The 19140-nt window shown below is 45.4% G+C and overlaps 1 protein-coding gene across 1 annotated transcript in view; it reads left to right on the top strand.

The window, feature by feature from the left end:
• The window catches only part of Rnmt (RNA guanine-7 methyltransferase), a 113194-nt gene that overhangs the window by 62736 nt on the left and 31318 nt on the right, over nucleotides 1-19140 (top strand). The window contains exon 5 of the mRNA XM_080274426.1: nucleotides 4457-4627. Within this exon, the coding sequence (XP_080130552.1) occupies nucleotides 4457-4627 (171 nt within the window). The remainder of the gene's footprint in view (nucleotides 1-4456; nucleotides 4628-19140) is intronic.

Raw genomic sequence — 19140 nt, forward strand, 5'->3', positions numbered from 1 at the left:
GATTTGGGTGGTTATGGCTATGTATGTGGGTGCTCACACCCAGGTAGGAGTGAATGGAGATTTGAGTGATGGGTTTTCCGTGAATGTTGGTGTGCATCAGGGGTCAGTTTTGAGTCCCATGTTGTTTATTATGGTACTTGAAGCCCTTTCACGTGACTTTAGAAACGGACTCCCATTGGAGTTGTTGTATGCTGATGATTTGCTGTTGATTGCAGAGAACAAAAGGGAGGCGTAGGAAAGGTTTAGGAAGTGGAGAGATGGTATGGGGCAGAAGGGCTTAAGGGTACATGCAGATAAAACAGAAGTGATGATATCTAGCGATGGTGGCGGTACTGTCAAAGACGAGGGAGAGTGGCCATGTGCAGTTTGCCATGAGGGCGTGCGAAGTAATTTCATCTTGTGAGGTGTTTGTGATAAATGGGTGCATAAGAGATGTAGTGGTATCAGAGGTAGACTGCAAGATAATGCTGATTTTATGTGTACGGCGTGTCGGGGAGAAGGTGGAGATTGTCAGACGTGAAAGAATTGAACTTGCTAGTGAATCTCTTGAGTGTGTGGAAGAGTTTTGTTATTTGGGAGACATGTTGTGTGCTGGAGATGGGGCTGGAGCTAGCTCTGTGGCTAGGGTGAGAAGTGGTTGGAAGAAGTTCAGGGAGCTCTTGCCTCTCCTGACATTGAGAGGACTCTCCCTATGTGCTAAGGGGTCTTTGTATGCAGCATGTGTTAGGAGTGTAATGCTGTATGGTAGTGAGACCTGGGCACTGAAGGAGGAGGATATTCGCCGGCTCAGACGTACAGAAATGACAATGATTAGGTGGATGTGTAGTGCGTCCCTGCGTCCAAGGTCTGGGGGGCTGGGTTCACGATGGAAGAGTTGAGAGGTAGGATGGGACTGAAGTGTATTGGTTTTGTAATGAGGAGAGGTAGATTGAGATTGTTTGGACATGTGGAGAGGATGGGGGATGATAATTGGGTGAGGAAGGTGAGAAATGTTAATATTGGGGGTGGGGTTATGAGGGGTAGACCGAGAAAGACATGGGACGAGGTCATTAAGTGTGACCTCAGGGTTAAGAGACTGAACAGGGAGGCTGCAATGGATCGTGCAGCATGGAGAGCCGCCATTAGGTGACCAAGGCCGACACATGCAAGCATGTTGGAGCCTTTAAAAACGAAAACGAAAATGAAAAGGATATGTTAAGAAATGTATGCTTCCATTCCTGTTGAGGTGAGAAGCAAGAGGGAGATAAGAGCAGCGAGGCCAGCTTGAAATTTATTCTAATAAGTACAGGCAATGGCGCATCACCTCTCTAGGACTGCCTGAATCAGACTGCCCACCAAGCCCCAGGTGCGGGCAGTGGCGGGAAACTTCCCACACAAATTCAAACTCCAACACCCCCTCTCCAGTGCTGTGAATTCCCCACTTCCTGCAGTATTGACACAAAGCACATTGGTCGAGGAGGAGGGAGGTCACTGCAGTAACGAAACATTGGGCAGTACTGACACTCATCATAACTTAATATTAGGCATTACATGACACAGTGCTGGCAAAATTTACCTGTCACATATATGCTGACCTCGGTATGGCATAATTGCTACAACAATAAGGAATTCAGTTATTTGCACTGGAGCAACCATTGCTCTGGTATAATAGTACAAGTGTAACAGGTTATACACATTGCAAAACACCTTAACATACCTAGGTGTACAAAACACTGCAGTGTCATGGTACATAGTTTTCTAGGTTTCTTGGGGCACGTCTAGTGCACTGCGGCCTCTCCAGGGGAGGGAGAGGCTGAGGGCCTCCTCTTTGCAGTCGGCCTCCCACCGGGGACCACCCTCACCGTGCATGGTGGGTGTCTGTTCCCTTGTCTCCTCGTAGGGGCATAGGTGGCAGAGATTCCTTAGGGAGGCTTGCCCACTGCCGTCCAGCTGCACCAGGTATTGCCTTTGGGCTAGTGTATCAACAATAACCCCTACATGGTCCCACCACCCTGTCTCCTGGTTCTGTAGGTGCACTCGCTGGCCTGGTTTGAGAGGGGTGAGGTTGTGTGCTGTCTGGTTGAATCTCTTGGCCACAGCATCCCCAGTGTGGGCCATGGCCCTTTTCCTTGCTTCTCAGCATCCTGGTCCATTGCCTGCTGATCCTGTAGTGTTCCTTGGCAGCAGGTACAGAGTCTTTCAGGTGATGCCCCATCAGCAGCTGGGCTAGGGACATGTCGGTGTTGTGTAGCAGGGTGTTGAGGTACTGCAATATGGCCCTGGCGGCTGCATCCGAATCCAGGGAGCCTCCCGGGCTGGTGTTGTTCCTTAGCAGCCTCTTGGCAGACTTGACTGCGGCCTCCACTCGGTCATTGGACTGTGGGTTAATGGGCCGACGACTCCCTCAGCTGCACACACCACGTGGATAGGAATGCCCTCATTTCCCCACTCATGAGGTTCATACCCCTGTCACAAAACAGGTCCTCCAGGATGCCGAACCTTTTGAACCACTAATGAAAGGCTGTAATGAGCCGGGAGCTGGCGGTGCCCCTGGGCATATGCTCCACCTCCAGTCAGCCAGTTAACCTTCTGCATAAGCGATGTACTCTTCTCCCTCCAGTTGGAACAGGTCAGCCATTGTTTGCTGGAAGAGGTACTTGGGGGGGCAGCAAGTTTTCCGAGGGTCGTGACTGGGCGTTGATTTCGCATTCTTAACAGTGTCTCCTCTTCTGCTTGACCTCAGCATCTATGCCGGGCCAGTACATGCATTGTCTGGCATGCCTGAGCATGGAGTCCCTGCCCTGGTGACCTTCATGGAGGTTGGCTATGACCACGCAATGAAGGGCTGTGGAAATTATAAGTCACCTTTTGTCACTGGTGTACATGACAGTGTCCCCCTTGCATGACGGGTGCCTCCTTATCCTGTAGTATGGGTGGAGTGCTATCAGCTCCTTTTCCTTCTGATCTGCCCTGTCCCCAGCGTTCACTCACTCATGGAGAAGCCTGTAGTCCTCGTCCTGGTGTGCTTTCTCCTCCACTTGACGGAGGTCCACGATGGCGCCTTCTTTGTCTTCTAGGGCGCAGGCCATCTCCGCCGCGACCATGGCACATGTAGCCTCGTCTTCTGCCAGGTCTGCCTCGTCTGGTTCGCCTCATAGCAGGAGACATCTTGAGAGTGTGTCTGCTGCATGGTCTGCCTCCCCCTTCAAGTACTTTATGCAAAATGAGTACATCAGTGTCTTCAGGGTTGCTGATGTCTTTCAGCTATTTTTCCTTGAAGATCTTGGTGAGTGCATGGTACTCTGTGATGAAGGTAAGGTCTGAACATCCCAACAGGAACAGGCATACCTTTTCCAGGCACCATGTGACGGCAAGGCCCCCCCCCTTTCCTGCAACATTGAGTAGTTCTTCTCAGCCACTCTTAGATGGCGGGTACCACACAGGGCCAATTTCCAGCCGCCCTTGCAGCATAGGGGGACCTCTTGAGACACACACTGGCAGTACTGCTACATGACAACGAAACCGTTGCCAAGCCTGATGAAGTCGGAGAACACTGCTGTGGGCCATGTGGTGTCATAATACTGGAGGCCCTCGGACACAAGCTTGCCTATAGCCTCCTTTGTTGACTTGAAGATGGACTGGAGTTGGCCATCCCAGTACACCACTTTCACTGACGTTTTTCTCAATAATTCTCTGAAGGGCTTCATGAGTGGTGCAATGGCAAGGAATGGCGCCACCAGATTCACCAGCCCGAACCACAATTGGATATCTGTGAGGGAGGGGCGTGGCAGCATCTGGAAATTGGTTATACAACTTAGCAAGTCCTGGCTAGGCTGATACTCCTCCCAGCCGAGCAGATAACCTGCAAAGGTCATGCTTCTCCTGCAGAAGCAGAATTTGTCTGGGCGGAGCGTGATCTCATTTTCTCCACACGTTTGCAGGAACTAGTATGTGTGCCAGAAAGTATCAGCAATGTTACAGTCATGCAGGAGCATGTCGTTGACACATTTCAGTTCCCTTCCTCCAATTTAATATGTGCACAAAAGTACACAGCTTGTACATTAAGTGTGATGTTTGGCACAGTACAGAAGTATAGGGAGTTCAGAGGGAAGATGAACTAACTGTGTCGTTGAGTGATAGATCACCCAGTGCAGAATGGATATGCAGGCTAGGTAGTGTATGCATCAGTGACGTCTTGCATAGGGGTAGGCAGAGTTGTTATGGACATTGCAGAGATTGTGGAAAGATAAAAATCTGTATGAGTCTCCATGTGGATGGAAGGAGAAAGAAAGGCCATCTTGGGAAAACACAGAATGAGATGCTGAAAAATAATCTTTTGATTAAGGGTCTTGCTAATTGTAAAGCTGCCTTAAAGTAAACTGCAGCTGAAATGTACAAGTACATAAAACTCTGTAAAGTATTGGAGATGATGGTGATGATATTGCTAATTTATTTAAATAAGTTCCAACCCATCCAGGTCCAGGCTACAGAGCAATGGTGGCTGCAGCTTTGGTAATGAGGTGTACAAGATTGAATTCCCAGAGGACCGGCCCAAACCCCCACTGCTGTTTGGAGATAAATATAACTTTTTCCTGGAGGGTGTGGTTGACTGCCCTGAGTTCCTGGTACATCCTTCTACTCTCATCAGGTGAACTAGAGAGAGAGAGAGAGAGAGAGTTGTTACCTTGCATACTACAATCATATTATGACTTCCCTGTCCCACACTGCTACAGGCTTCAACAGCAGTAGTACAGTATAGGTAGGATGTTGCCCAGTGAGTTGTTCTTTCTAAAGGCAGCCTTTCGGTGTACAGTAACAGAGCAGGACGTGCATTGTAAATAAACAGTGGCTTCTTAAGTTCACTGTCTTTATTTTCCAAATAATTACACTTAATGCTTGCCAACAACGCTTCACTACTTTCATAAATACCGAAGATATACTAACTGAACTGACACTGCAGTGACATGGAACTACACTCAAAACTGACTGAAAACTGCTCTAACTGAATTAAAACTGACAAACTGCACTAGCCTCTTCCCCATCCTTATATATGCTTCCTGTAGCCTAGAGTGTTCTACACTTCTCCACAGTTCTCGTGTATTCCAGAGGGAGCAACGGTTACAACAGTTACCAACTCGGAGACATCCAGAACATGCCAGAGTTTTCTTACACTGCATAATACTCTAAATTATTTAGCATATAAACTTAAATTACATAATTTAACAATCACATAAATAAAACATTATTGAGAAAAAGAGCATTAAAATTGATGTACAACTTACAGAATAACTACACTCAGAAACAGAAAGCTAACTGGCAACTCTAACGTGTAGCGGAACTGCGAGAAAAATTGGGAATTTCCCAACACAATCTAGCTAGCAGTCCAGCTTCTCAACAATATGATCTGATAAACCTCAAAAAATACATATAGCATGGATTATTAAAGGTTTTACAAATGTATGATGATACTGGTGAGGATGGAGAGCTGCTAAATGCTTGAGTTTTTAGATGGTAATGAAGCATTGGTATGAGTAGGAATGTTTTTTAAGGAGTACTTCACAGTCAGTGTTATGGTGACACAAAGGTGTGTGATACTTCTATGGCTGTGAGTGTGTGTAAATATATAGATATATATGTACAGTACATATGTCCATGTGTCTATCTGTCTATTTATCTATCTATCTCTCTATCTGTATAAATATATATATCAATCAATCAGACATTTCCTGTGGCACCCCATGGGATGCATAGGGCCTCAATGAACTCTCTCCACCAATATTTGTCTCTTGCCATCTCCTTCAGGTCCCACCAACACTCTTCTCCTGCTCTTTTTTCATTGTCCTCAACCAGGTTTCCCTCGACCTACCTCTACCTCTTCTTCCTCTAGCAGTCCACTCTGGCACATCCTGTATTAAACTACCTTCTTTTCTGTATATATGCCCCAGCCTCTTCCAGCGAGACAGTCTCACATATTCATTAACTGGTTCCACCCTCGTAATATCCCTTACTCTTGCATTTGTAACTCTGTCTTGCCACTCTACCCCAAGAATCCTTCTCAGTATTTTATTCTCAAATCCTAATACTTTCTGATCTGTTGCAATTGTACTGTACCATGACTCATGCCCGTAAATTAAAATTGGTCTAACCATGGACTTGTAAATTTTCACTTTAGTATGTACTGAAAGCATATTATTATTCCAAACAGATTTCAACATTCCAACACCTCGCCAAGCCTGTCTAACCCTCTCCTCAATTTCATTGTTTAATGATCCATTAGATGATACAATTGTTCCCAGATATTTTAAGTTTTCTACATTCACCACATTATTCCCAATTACACAATTGATTTGGTTCTCCACGTTCATATTAATAATTTCAGTCTTTCCACAATTTATTACCAATCCCACTTTTTTCCTTCCTCCACCAGACAATCTAGCACCCTCTGCATCTCGTAAATACTTCCGCAAATCAGTACAATATCATCAGCATAGTCCAAATCCATCAGCTTCTTATTTTCTTTCCAGTTAATTCCTGCACCTGTTCTCTTTACAGCCTTTTTCATAACATAATCCATAATCAAAACAAACAACAATGGCAAAAGAACTCCTCCTTGAATCACTTCTGACCTAACTTGAAATGGATCACTCAAAGAACCACCCACCATTACCTTACAAAAAGTACCTTCATGCTGGCTTCTAATAAAATTTACCAACTTTTCTGGTATACCTTAGAATCTCATAATTTTCAACATAGCTCCACTTGAAACACTATCAAACGCCTTTTCAAAATCCACAAAACACATACTAAGTGGCATTTTCATCTCATTAGCTTGTTGCATTAGATGCCTTATAATAAAAATCAGATCATTACAACCTCGACCCTTTCTATATCCCGCTTGTTCTTCTCTTAAAATTTTATCAATTACTGGCTCTATTCTGTTCAACAAGATTTTGGAAAAGACTTTTGCAACTACAGGTGTCAAAGTTATTCCCCTCCAATTGCCACACGCACTTAAATCTCCCTTTTTTGGTATTTTTATAATCACTCCATTTTTCCACCCTTCTGGAATTCCACCATTATCCCAAGCCACATTAAAAAGTTTCAAAAGTGCATTCATCAACTCATCATTTTCCACCTTAATCATTTCAGGGAATATTCCATCCTCTCCTGGGGCCTTAAAATTCTTTAACTCCTTTATAGATTTTGCTACCTCTTCCAAAGTTATATCCCCTGTTTCTGTCTGCAAATCTCTCTAGGTTGACAAAATGTCCTCTTCAGCTGGGATTGGTCTATTTAGAACAGATTCAAAGTGCTCTTTCCACCTTCCTTTTACATCCAAATCTTTAGTCATCAAATTACCATTTCTATCTCGTGCAGGTATTTCCTTCCTTCTCTTTTCAGTCCCAGTTAACTCCTTTATGGCCTGATACGCTGCTCTTGTGCTCTGACCGTCATTTTTACTTAATTTAATTTCTGTCTCTGTCGCCTTTTCATCATACAGTCTCCTTATCACGTGTAACGAGTCTTTTTACTTCAGAATGTAAACTCCAGTACTTTGCTCTAAGTACTGTACTTCAACTACCTGGCCATCAACATGTTGTTCTTCACTTCTTAACTTAGCCTCTTTCCTTTTCTGAATTGCATTCCATGTTTCATCTGACGTCCACTTTTTCCTTCTCGCTTTTCCCTTTTTCTTAATAGTAACCTTAGCACTCTCATGCAAAACCTCTTTTACCTCTCTCCACATTTGATTAATATCATTGTCTTCAGATTCCATCAAAGTCTGCAGGACTAGAAACCTGTTCCTACATTCCCACCGAAACTTTTCCCTTGTGCTCTCATCACTTCTCAGCTCATCAAAATCATAATATATATATATATATATATATATATATATATATATATTACTGTATATTATATACATCAATCCATCCATCCATCCATCATCCAATCCTACACTGCCCCATGAGGAGCATAGGAGTCGGGGGCCAGGCAAGTTGGTCCTAACATTTCAGATGAGAGTGATCAGCCTAACTCATCCCTGAATGGCATTACATGAGCAGTAAACCCCAGCCACCCCTTGGATATAAACCTTCACCGGGTCAATCCGATTGGAATGCCATGATTACCCACTAAACCACCAGGTGCCAAAATTTGGTTGTATGATTACCACCCAGCATAGTAAATGGTATCCTGGTGTACAGGAAACCATTTGGATTGTCACTTAGTGTAGACAGAAGGAAGAGGAAAGAATGAATGAAGGAAAGACAGAAGAGTAAGGATGGAAAGAAGGAAGAGAGGAAAGGGCAGGCATCCGTGAGCAGCACTACATTGAGTGAATGGATAGTAAGCACCCCCACCAACCATATGCTGTATCTATCTATCTATCTATCTATCCATCCATCCATCCATCCATAGTAATCCCTCCACTATTCGACGTTATAGAGCCAAGGGCATGTCTGGAAAGCGGTCCCGTCCGGATAGTGGGCCCCAGCCTCCTGGACTTGTACTTAAGGGCCTTAACCCAGCCTAACTTCGAAAGCCACCTAAATAACTCCCTACCAGACATGCATAGCACTTATTAAACCTATTTAAGACCCTATTCACACCAATAATAGACATAAAGCATGAAATAAATGAAAAGGAACTGGAGAATGAGGAATTAGAAGTGGTTATGGAAAATATTTAGCAGTGAGAAGTAGACTAGTACCAGTCAAGCAGGGCAGTACTCCCAAGGTGATGGAAAGCTGATGAGAGGGAGAGCTGGAGCTCCCGTTTCATCAGCCCTCGGGACTAGGTCCTGACCATCCCCTTTTGCTGAACTTTTCCAGTGTCTCAGTAACACAGAGAGTAAGCCAGTATGCTCTCCTATACAAGTTTCTTTAACTATCAGCATCAAACTACATGCACAGTACACATCACACTTCCTTTTCCAGAATTACACAATTCATGGCAGTGCAACATGTGGCCTCAGAGTCCCCAAGGGGGGGGGACCATAAATGCCCCCACCTTCCACCCCTCTCCTGGTGATGACTCAAGCTGCCTGGAACCACTGTCTGACCCTCTTCTTCTTCATTTCTGCAACATTCGCGGCCTTTCCTCTAATTTTCGCTCTGTTGAGCACCACCTCTCCTTCTCTAAACCTCACTTTCTTTTTCTAACTGAGACTCAGCTGTCTGAGGCAACTGACAGCAGACCCTTTTCTGTTTCATTCTGCTTTGTCTTTACTCATTTCAGAGCCAAAGGTGGCTGTTGTGTATATATATGCAACAACTTATCTTGCTCTCGTGTTCCTGAACTCGATTCTTCTGAAGTCTCTACACTCTAGCTTTGGCTTTCCTGTCGTTCTCTGACGAAATATATCTGCATTGTTTACTTATCTCCTAATTCTACTAACTATAAAAAATTCTTTGACTATCTTACTTCTATGATGGGAACACATTCTATCCATTTCTCTTTTCTCTGAAATCTCCATTCTAGGATATTTCAGTGTTCACCACCACCTTTGGCTCTCCTCTCCTTTCACTGATCCACCTGGTGAACAAGCCTACATCTTTTCTATCCTGAATGACCTAGAGCAGCTTGTACAGCACCCTACCCGTATCCCTGACTGCCTTGGAGAGAGCTCTAACATACTTGACCTCTTCCTTACAACTAATCCTTATGCATACACTGTTAATCTTTTCTAACCGTTGGGCTCCTCCGATCACAACCTTATCACCTTAACCTGTCCTATCGCTCTGGTACGGCCTGTGGACCCTCCAAAGAAACGTCGTCTGTGGCACTTTGGAGCTGCAAATTGGGAGGCCTTCAGGCAGTACTTCTTTGATTTTCCCTGGAAATGATTATTGCTTCCATGGCCGGGAGCCATCTGAGTGTGCCTTGCGCATTACGGAGGTTATTCTCTCGGGCATGGAAACATACATTCCTTTCTCATATCCTCTGACTAATGCAAGAAAGCCTTGGTTTAATCACACTTGTTCTAATGCTGTCCGCAACAAGGAGAGGGCCTATAAAAGGTACCAGAGCCAACCCACCTCTGAATCACATCTTTTGTACGTTTCTGTCCGGAATTGTGCTAAGTCTGTTCTCTGCTCTTCTAAAAATAATTTCATCTGTACTAAATGCTCTCAGCTCTTCAACTCGAATTCTTCCTGCTCCTTCTGGCACCTTGCCAATAACCTTTCTAACAACTTTACGTCATCATCCTGTCCTCCTCTTTTCTACTCTGATGGTTTTGTAGCTATTTCTTCTACTGATAAAGCAGGTATCTTCGATCAGACTTTCTCCTCCAATTCCACCTTAGACAATTCCGATGCTGTTCCTCCATCACTTCCCCCCTTATCTTCATCATGGCTGGCATTAAAATTTCTTCAGCTGATGTATTTTCTGCCATCACAGGCCTCAGTACTAACAAGGCATATTGGCCTGACGGAGTCCCTTCTGTTGTTTTCAAGAACTGTGCTTCTGTGCTTACACCCTGCCTAGGCAAACTCTTTCGCCTTTATCTGTCAACTTATACCTTTCCTTCTTGCTAGAAGTTTGCTCTCATTCAGCCAGTCCCAAAGAAGGGTGACCATTCCCAACCCTCTAACTATCGTCCAATTGCTTTAACATCCTGTATCTCAAAAGTTTTTGAGTCAATTCTTAATAGAAAAATGCATCTTTCCTATCACAACCTTCTTTCTGATCATCACTATGGATTCCGTCAGGGACGCTCCACTGGCGATCTTCTCACCTACCTTTCAGACTCCTGGTCATCCTCCTTTCGGGATTTTGGCGAAAGCTTTACCATTGCAGTTGACATCTCAAAGGCTTTCAGTCGAGTCGCATAAATCTTTAATTTCCAAACTGCCCTCTTACTGTTTCTATCCTTCTATCTGTGCCATCATCTCTAGCTTCCTTTCTGGTCGTTCTGTAGCCGCTGTTGTGTACGGCCTTCGTTCTTCTCCTAGATCTATCAAAAGTGGTGTTCCTCAGGGCTCTGTCCTGTCACCAACTCTCTTCCTTTTATTCATCAGTGACCTTCTAAGTTGTACATCTAACCCTATCCACTCATATGCTGATGACTCCACCCTTCACCTTTCCATTTGGTTCCTGCAACATCCATCTCAGCAGTTACTTCAACAGGCAAGGGATGAGGCTATGGCACACCTAATGTCTGACTTGGCTTGTATCTCTGACTGGGGTAAAAATAATCTGGTTGTTTTTAATGCATCAAGGACTCAGTTTTTACACCTATCAACCCGACAAAATCTTCTACAGGTGTACCCACTAATTTTTAATAATATTCAGCTTAATCCTGCATCATCCTTGAATATGCTCGGGGTTTCATTTACTCGGGGCTAATCTTGGAAAGATCATATTAGCCTACATCTCTTGTAAAATCTGCTTCTAAGAGATTAGGTGTGCTAAGCTCACTCCGTTCCTTATTTACCCCTGCACAATTGTTGACTCTATACAGGGGTTTTATCCGCCCCTGTGTGGAGTACAACTCTCATGTGTGGGGACGTTCCCCACATACAGCTCTTCTCAGTAGGATGGAGTCAAAGGCTTTTTGTCTCATTAACTCTCCTCCTCCTACTGACTACCTTCAAAATCTGTCTCTTCATTGCACTGTTGCATCTTTATCTCTTTTCTGTCGCTACTTCAATGGTCACTGCTCCTCTGAACTGTCTGCATGCATTCCTCCACTGCTACAACGGGCGCGTAGCACCCATCTAGCAGCAAACTCTCATCCTTTTTCTGTCTAGCTCTCTAATGCAAGAGTTAACCGTTACTCCCAGTCCTCCTTTTATGCAACAGGTCAACTCTGGACCTGTCTCCCTCTGTCTGTATTTTCTGCTTCCTCTGACCTCCAGTATTTCAAATGCAGTGTGTCCAGGCATCTCAAAATGATCGGATCTTGAATTTGGCTCTCTCTTGTATTTTGTTTTTCTCTAGGAAGGAACAATAATTGCAGGCTCACAGCCTTTGGTTCCTTCTTTCTTGCATAAAAAGAAAAATCTTGCAGCACGTCTGTGGCCGCCTTCTCTAAGGCTTTGGCAGTTGTGAAAATGCTCTTGAATTACGTACAGTAATCCAGTGTTGTGCTGCACTTACAGTAATTCTTTGCACTGTGTGTTATAATTATTTAACACTGCACATTCTGTTAATTGCACCACACCAGTTTTAGCCGCCAGTTTCAACCGCCAGTTTGCACTCCGCAGTTAATCCTTTGCACTCTAAATCCTAATTTCTTAAAACTGCACAACACTGTAAATTCCCGTGTGGTTTAGTGGCGAGATATTACAGTTTATTCACAAAAACGAGCTCGTGCGGCATCCATCGTGATAAGCATCTACTCATGATCGCATTTAGGTGGTAACTGGTGGTGAGGGGGAAGCAGGGTTGCCAGATCGGAACTCGGCCATATTACCAAACTCCTCAATTTTCATTACCAAATTTAACTTTTCATTACCAAATATGAAAAGGAAGCATTAATTCTTCACTAATTATATATGGAAGTGGAATATTAATCATTCTCCTTATAATTAACAGCATCTTGATTATTTTCACCCTATGTAGGCTAGCAGATTAATCAGAGAGAGCAGACAATCCACCTTCTCCATCCTGTGTATCCTCATACATGTGAAAAATCCATTTGGTAATGCATTATTCTGATTTATTACCAAACGAATTTTTCATTACCAAATTGGCCCACATCTGGTATTGAAAAATACCAGATGGCAATCCTGGGGAGAAGGAAGGAAGGGGTGAAAGAGCTGTGTGTGAACACAGCTGGCTTGTTTGGCGCTGCACAGCAATTTCAAATTATGGGTGGGAAAAAATTCGGATTTGGGGGCGATTTTTTTTCTCTTTTTGGCCATTTTTGGGTTCCGAAGGTCCATGCCCACAATGTCTGGCAAGTGGGGAGTCCAGATAGTGGGCGTCCGGATAGTATAGGGATTACTTATATGTATATATATCATTATCATCATTAGCTGTTGAGGTCCACTGCAGGACCGGCCTATCCCTACCGAAGCAGGGACAATACAGCCAATGTATCTCCACCCAGTGGCTTAGGCTGTCTGGTAGAGACTATATGTAGGGTGAGAAGTGCTTGTGAGTGTGATTATTGTGTTCTAATGGCTTTGGATGTGTGTGTAGTCTGTGAACCAAGTGTAATCTGCCTGCCTTAAGCTGATTGGGTGCAAGCATACTGGTATGCGACACTGGTTCAACCACAGCACCCCTTGTGTCCGTCAAAGTAGCAAGTGGCTAGGTGAACGCTCCAAAGTTTTTACAACTCTGGTGGGAGGCGAACCCATGCTCACCAGTGTGCGAAACGCACACTCTGTCACTGTACCGCAGAGGCTCCATATATATAGTAATCCCTCTAATATCCGAACGCATAATATCCGAACATCCCCACTAACCGGACATAATCGTCCCGGGATCCAATATTCCCAAAATGGTCCGAAAACCGCAAAAAAATCTAAAAAAAAAAAAAAAATTCCCACCCGTAATTTGAACTTGGCGCGCAGGGCGTGGGACAGCTTTGTTGTGGTGTGTCATTCCTCTGACGTCCGCTAGAGTGCCCCTGCATCCTCCCCACTTTCCGCCTGTCTCTGGTCGCAAGTGAACGCTCGTCGTCATGGCTGCCCACGTGCTCGCTTTTGTGGTGGTGCCTTACCTGCTGCAGGCACTCCTGCTGCTCTCGTGCCTCTCCTTCGTGTGTGTGATGATGGCCCTGCTGCCTGAGAAGAGGAAGAGAGTGGTGTTGACTGGAGAAGAAACGGGAGATATTGGAGAAAATAGATGCGGGGTGGTCTTCTTCCCGCATCCTCCGCGAGTTCAACCTGGCCCGATCTACTTTTTTTGATATTAAGAGATCCCGAGACAAACTCATGCAGTACACGGCTGACTTCTCATCGAGAAGCAAACGCAATGTGGAGAGGAAGGTGATGTTTACTCCCAAGTTTGCTAAAGTCGACCGCTCCACGTTGATTTGGTATCGACAGCAACATGCTGCTGGTGTGATGGTACGTGATACGGAGCTGAAGGCTGCTGCTGAGAAGTTTGCCAGGCTTCACGACGCCCTAGACTTCAAGGCATCCGAGGGTTGGCTCTTCGTGTTCAAGTTACGGCATGGCCTTACCAACCGTAAAGCTCATGGCGAAGCTTTGGACGCTAACGAGGATGGAGTTGACGAGTTTCGGCACAAGGTGAAGGGCTTGATCGACAGGGAGGGCCTCACTCTTGGTCAAGTCTACAACACTGACGAAACTGGTTTATTCTATTGCTCTTTGCCAACGAACACTCTAGCTGAGGAGACGGAGAAGCTCTCCAAGCAACAGATATCTGGTTTGTGTTGTGCCAATGCTAACGGCATGCACCAGCTTAAGTCCGTTATTGTTGGCCGTGCAAAGCAGCCTCGGTGTCTTCGTGGGGTTGATGGCTGTCCTTCCTGTCGTCTGGTACCATTCTTTGAAGGCATGGTTTACAGCCAAGATCTTCAAGGACTTGTTCCACCGCCACTTCGTCAAGGAGGTCATACATTACCAGACGGAGACACTGGGAATCCCACGTGACCAGGTAAAGGCCCTCCTTCTCCTCGACAATGCACCTGCCCACCGGTGCGACAAGGAGTTGGTGGCTGAGAATGGCCGGATTAGGTGCATGTTTCTGCCACCTAATACGACTGCTCTCATCCAACCAATGGACCAAGGAGTGATCGTGACAACAAAGCACGTATACCCCCGGAAGTTCTTGGACGAGGTGATGGTTGTTCTCGAGGACGAGGACGAGCGCAGGGAGGGACGGGACACGCGAGGCCAGCAGACTTTGGAAAACCTTCGCCGCTACAACATCAAGTCTGGAATCTACAACTGGGCCACTGCATGGAAGGAAGTCCCTGTCAAGACTCTAGAAAATGGTTGGTCGTGTCTGCTTCTCGGAACGGATATGGATCACGATTTCCTAGGTTTTGACGTGGATGACTTCCATGCACGTCTATGTACGCATGGCGACAATGTTGATGTGGACAATGTGTGTGAGTGGTTAGATGACGACGAGGGCGATCCTAGGTATCAGACCTTGTCTGATATCGAGATCGCATCTTCAGTTGCAGGTGTCAGTACCCAGCTTGAAGATTCCGATGAGGACGGCGACGATGATGCGGACTCCTCTCAGCATGACACAACTCCAGCCATCCCCAAACTGAGCGCACTCCGGGAACACCTAGAGTTCGTTCTCGACTACCTGGAACACCCGGACTGCGACAGGGAGTTGGGGCCCTTGGGACTTCAGGCAGCGCATCATAAATCATCAAAATCGTTGTTCCTTGCGTCAATCAACGATTGACAGCTTTTTCAGGCCCGTGACCCCCGCTGTGCCAAGCCCTGGTTCCACTCCGTTGCCTCCCCAAGACAGGCCCTCATGCTCCGAGCCACAGCCCAGCACATCAGCTACAGTGGAGTCACCGCTCGATGTGAGTTTGCGGCTTTCTTCAGAGTCTTCTGTAGTCGGTACGCCATCACCACGACCCACTGATGCACCCCTTGGTCGCCTGCCAGTGATACTCTCGGACTCTGACAGTGAATAAACAGCAAGAACTTCTCCACTAGACCACACGGGAATTTTGAGTGTTGTGCAGTGAAAAAAACGGTGTGTTGTGTTAAGGTTTTCGAAATGAGAGAAAAGACTCAGTGGAAACAAAATTTAACGTAACTAACCTTCTTTGTTCTAGCTTTAGAAATTGAAAAGATTGGGAAAAGTTTATGTGCAACACTAAAGTTAACTGGAACATTATTTGGACTAAAGTGAACACTGTGAAGAGAACGGACTTCTGTGTGTTATTGACTAAGTTCAGTGCAAGACTTCAGGAAGAGTGTACTGCAAGTGCTTCAGGAAATCGTTCTTACTGTCAGAGTCTGAGAGGAGGTGGTTATTCATCGAGGTGGCCAGGGACTTGCTGTAAGTAGCCAGAATGTTTCATATTGTACTTTTTTCCATACAATACTTACCAGAATGTTTCATACTGTACTTTTTTCCATACTATACTTACCTCATGCATGTGCAGTAGGAATGTGTTTTTCAGAGTTAGGCTAGGTTAGGGTCCATAAGTACCAGAATGTTTATTAATGTATGAACATACTTCTAAACCCTCATTTTGTTTCTTTTGCATTTATTTCAGTCATTTATGTGCCTTATTGGTGTGATTTGGGTGTTAAATAGGTGCTATGCATGTCCGGAGGGAGTTGTATAGGTGTTTCTCTGAGTTAGGGTCCATAAGTACAAGTCCATAAGCTGGGGCCCAATATCCGGACGAAACCAATAACCGAACCTACCGATGGCTCTATTGATCCGGATATTGGAGGGGTTACTGTATATATATAATGGGAATGCTGGTGATAGGGAGAGCTGGAGCTCCTGTTTCACTAGCTATCTAACCATCCCCCTTTGCTGACCTTTTCAGTGTGACAGTAACATGGAGAGTAGACCAGCATACTCTCCCAAACATTTCCTCTAACTATCTATGCACTACACCACATGCACTTTACATTTCACACAACGTATCCCACTACGTTACAGGGGTTGGCGCCAGCAAGGGCATGCGGCCAGAAAACTTTGCCCCCGCTACCTAGTGGCGGACTTCTGGGGGGGAGGCGTGGCGGGGGTTCCGCCGGCATAGATCATGGGTCCAGGGCGAGATGGGGCTTGGGCCTGTGCTAGAGGGTACAGGGCATTGCGGTTCCCAGGCTGCCGCTTCCATCCAGTAGAGAGGGGCCCGAACCTGGGAGTAGCGTCCCAGGAGGCTGCCCTATCAGTGGGTGTATAATGGCGGGATAGTTGCAGTGCCAAGACGCGCTTGGAGGGTGTCCCTGCAACTGTCCTGGCAGGGTGCCCTGAGGCCGCTACCACAGCCACTGGTAAGCTGGTGGGCTAGGGGTCCCAGATCCATTGCCTGGACCTGGGATTGTGCAGTGAGTGGGACCTGTGCTGTGTCTGTCCCCATTTATTAATACTGAAGATGACAAAACAAAAAAGGTTTCAAAGCAAGCCTGAGGACAGTAAATCACCCATGGGGATGAGGGTGGGTTCATGGAATGTGGGAAGTTTGAGGGGAAGAGCAGGGGAAATCGTTGAGGCATTCAGTAGGAGGTGGGTGGATGTGGCGTGTTTGCAGGAAGTCCGGTACAGGGGTGGATCAGCCAGAAAGATTGTTGGGAAGGACTGTTGCTATAAGTTGTTTTGGCAGGGGGGCACAGATGGATATGGAGGTGTTGGTGTGATGGTTGCAGAGAAATGGGTGGAATATGTTATGAATGTTTTGAGAGTAAGCGATAGGATATTGGTAGTGAAAATTCTATTGGGAAGAAAGATAGCTGTGATTATATCGGCATATGCTCCACAGGCAGGATTGGATGAATCAGAGAAAGATAGATTTTGGGATGATTTAATACGTGTAGTGGGTGGTATGCGGGATGATCATATAGTGATTTTGGGAGGGGACTTAAATGGTTATGTAGGTGAAGCAGCACAAGGTTATGAAGGAGTGCATGGGGGATGTGCATATGGTCTAAGGAATGCAGAAGGGGAAAGGATACTCGAGTTTGGGGAGGCAATGGACATGATTGTGTGCAACACATATTTTAAGAAAAGAGACAGTAGGTTAATTACGTATGAGTCTGGGGGAAATAGCAGTCAAATAGATTATTTTCTGGTTAGGAGGGCCGATAGGAGGTTAGTGAGGGATGTTAAAGTTATAGGAAGTGAGGAGTGTGTGCAGCAGCACAAACTATTGATTTGTGATATGGTGCTTAAAGAACAAGTGATGAAAAAGAGGGCTTATTTACCTAGGAGGAAAATATGGAAGCTGAAAAACCAAGTAGTAAGGGATGCCTTCTATAGCGAGTTGAGGAGAATGGTGGCTGAACAGGGAGCTGTAGACAGAGGCGTTAATGAACAGTACAGAGCCTTCAAGAACAATTTCTTGAGAGTTACTGATGTAACATGCGGCTGGACAAGAGGACCACCAAGACATAAAGTAACTTGGTGGTGGGATGAGGGTGTAGAAGCTGCAATTAAGGAGAAAAGAAGGCTTTTCCGGGAATGGAAGAAGGGTGGTAGCAAAGAGGAATATTTGGCTGCCAAGCGTAGGGCTAGGAGAGAGGTATACAGGGCAAAGTCTGAGTCACAGAGACAATTACTTGATAACCTAAGTCATGGGGAAAGGAAAAATATATTTAGGGTGGCAGGTCAGGTGAAGAGGGATAATCGGGATATCATAGGTGAGCAGTGTGTGAAGAATGATGAAGGAAGGGTAGTGGTGAACAGTGAGGATATTAAAGATGCATGGAGAGAGCATTATAACCAGTTGTTGAATGAGGAGTTTGACTGGGACAGGGAAGGTTTGGAGCCAGCAGATCCAGTGTCTGGCCCTTGGCGTTTGATTGATACTGCTACTGTGAGTGAGGCAATAGGCAGGATGAAGGTGGGGAAGGCAGCAGGTGTGTCTGGGTTGACTGCCGAAATGTTGAAGGCCTCAGGCGATATAGGGGTGAGTTTAGTCACCGACCTGATAAATAGGATTATTTATGAGTGTGTTGTCCCAGATGATTGGCTGAAGAGTGTAATTGTAAATGTGTATAAAGGGAAGGGTGATGCCCTGGAAAGAGGAAATTATAGAGGTATAAAGCTTTTAGATCAGATAATGAAGGTAATGGAGAGAGTTTTAGAAGGTATGATTAGAGAAAGAGTGAATATTGATGAGATGCAGTTTGGGTTTATGCCAGGTAGGGGGACCACTGATCCCATATTCATTGTTCGACAGCTTCAGGAAAAATATATTGGTAAGAGAAGGGATCTTTATTTTGTTTTTGTTGATTTGGAAAAGGCCTTTGACAGAGTCCCTAGAGAGGTGGTGAAGTGGGCAATGAGAAAGCTTGGCTTGGAAGAGTGGCTGGTTAGGGTGGTTATGGCCATGTATGTGGGTGCTCACACCCAGGTGAGAGTGAATGGAGATTTGAGTGATGAGTTTTCCGTGAATGTTGGTGTGCATCAGGGGTCAGTCTTGAGTCCCATGTTGTTTATCATGGTACTTGAAGCCCTTTCACGTGACTTTAGAAATGGACTCCCGTGGGAGTTGTTGTATGCTGATGATTTGGTGTTGATTGC

The sequence above is a fragment of the Coenobita brevimanus genome, chromosome 57 (genome assembly GCF_032717465.1).
Source record: "Coenobita brevimanus isolate Jiangsu-jjx chromosome 57, ASM3271746v2, whole genome shotgun sequence".
NCBI classification, from domain to species: Eukaryota; Metazoa; Arthropoda; class Malacostraca; order Decapoda; family Coenobitidae; genus Coenobita; species Coenobita brevimanus.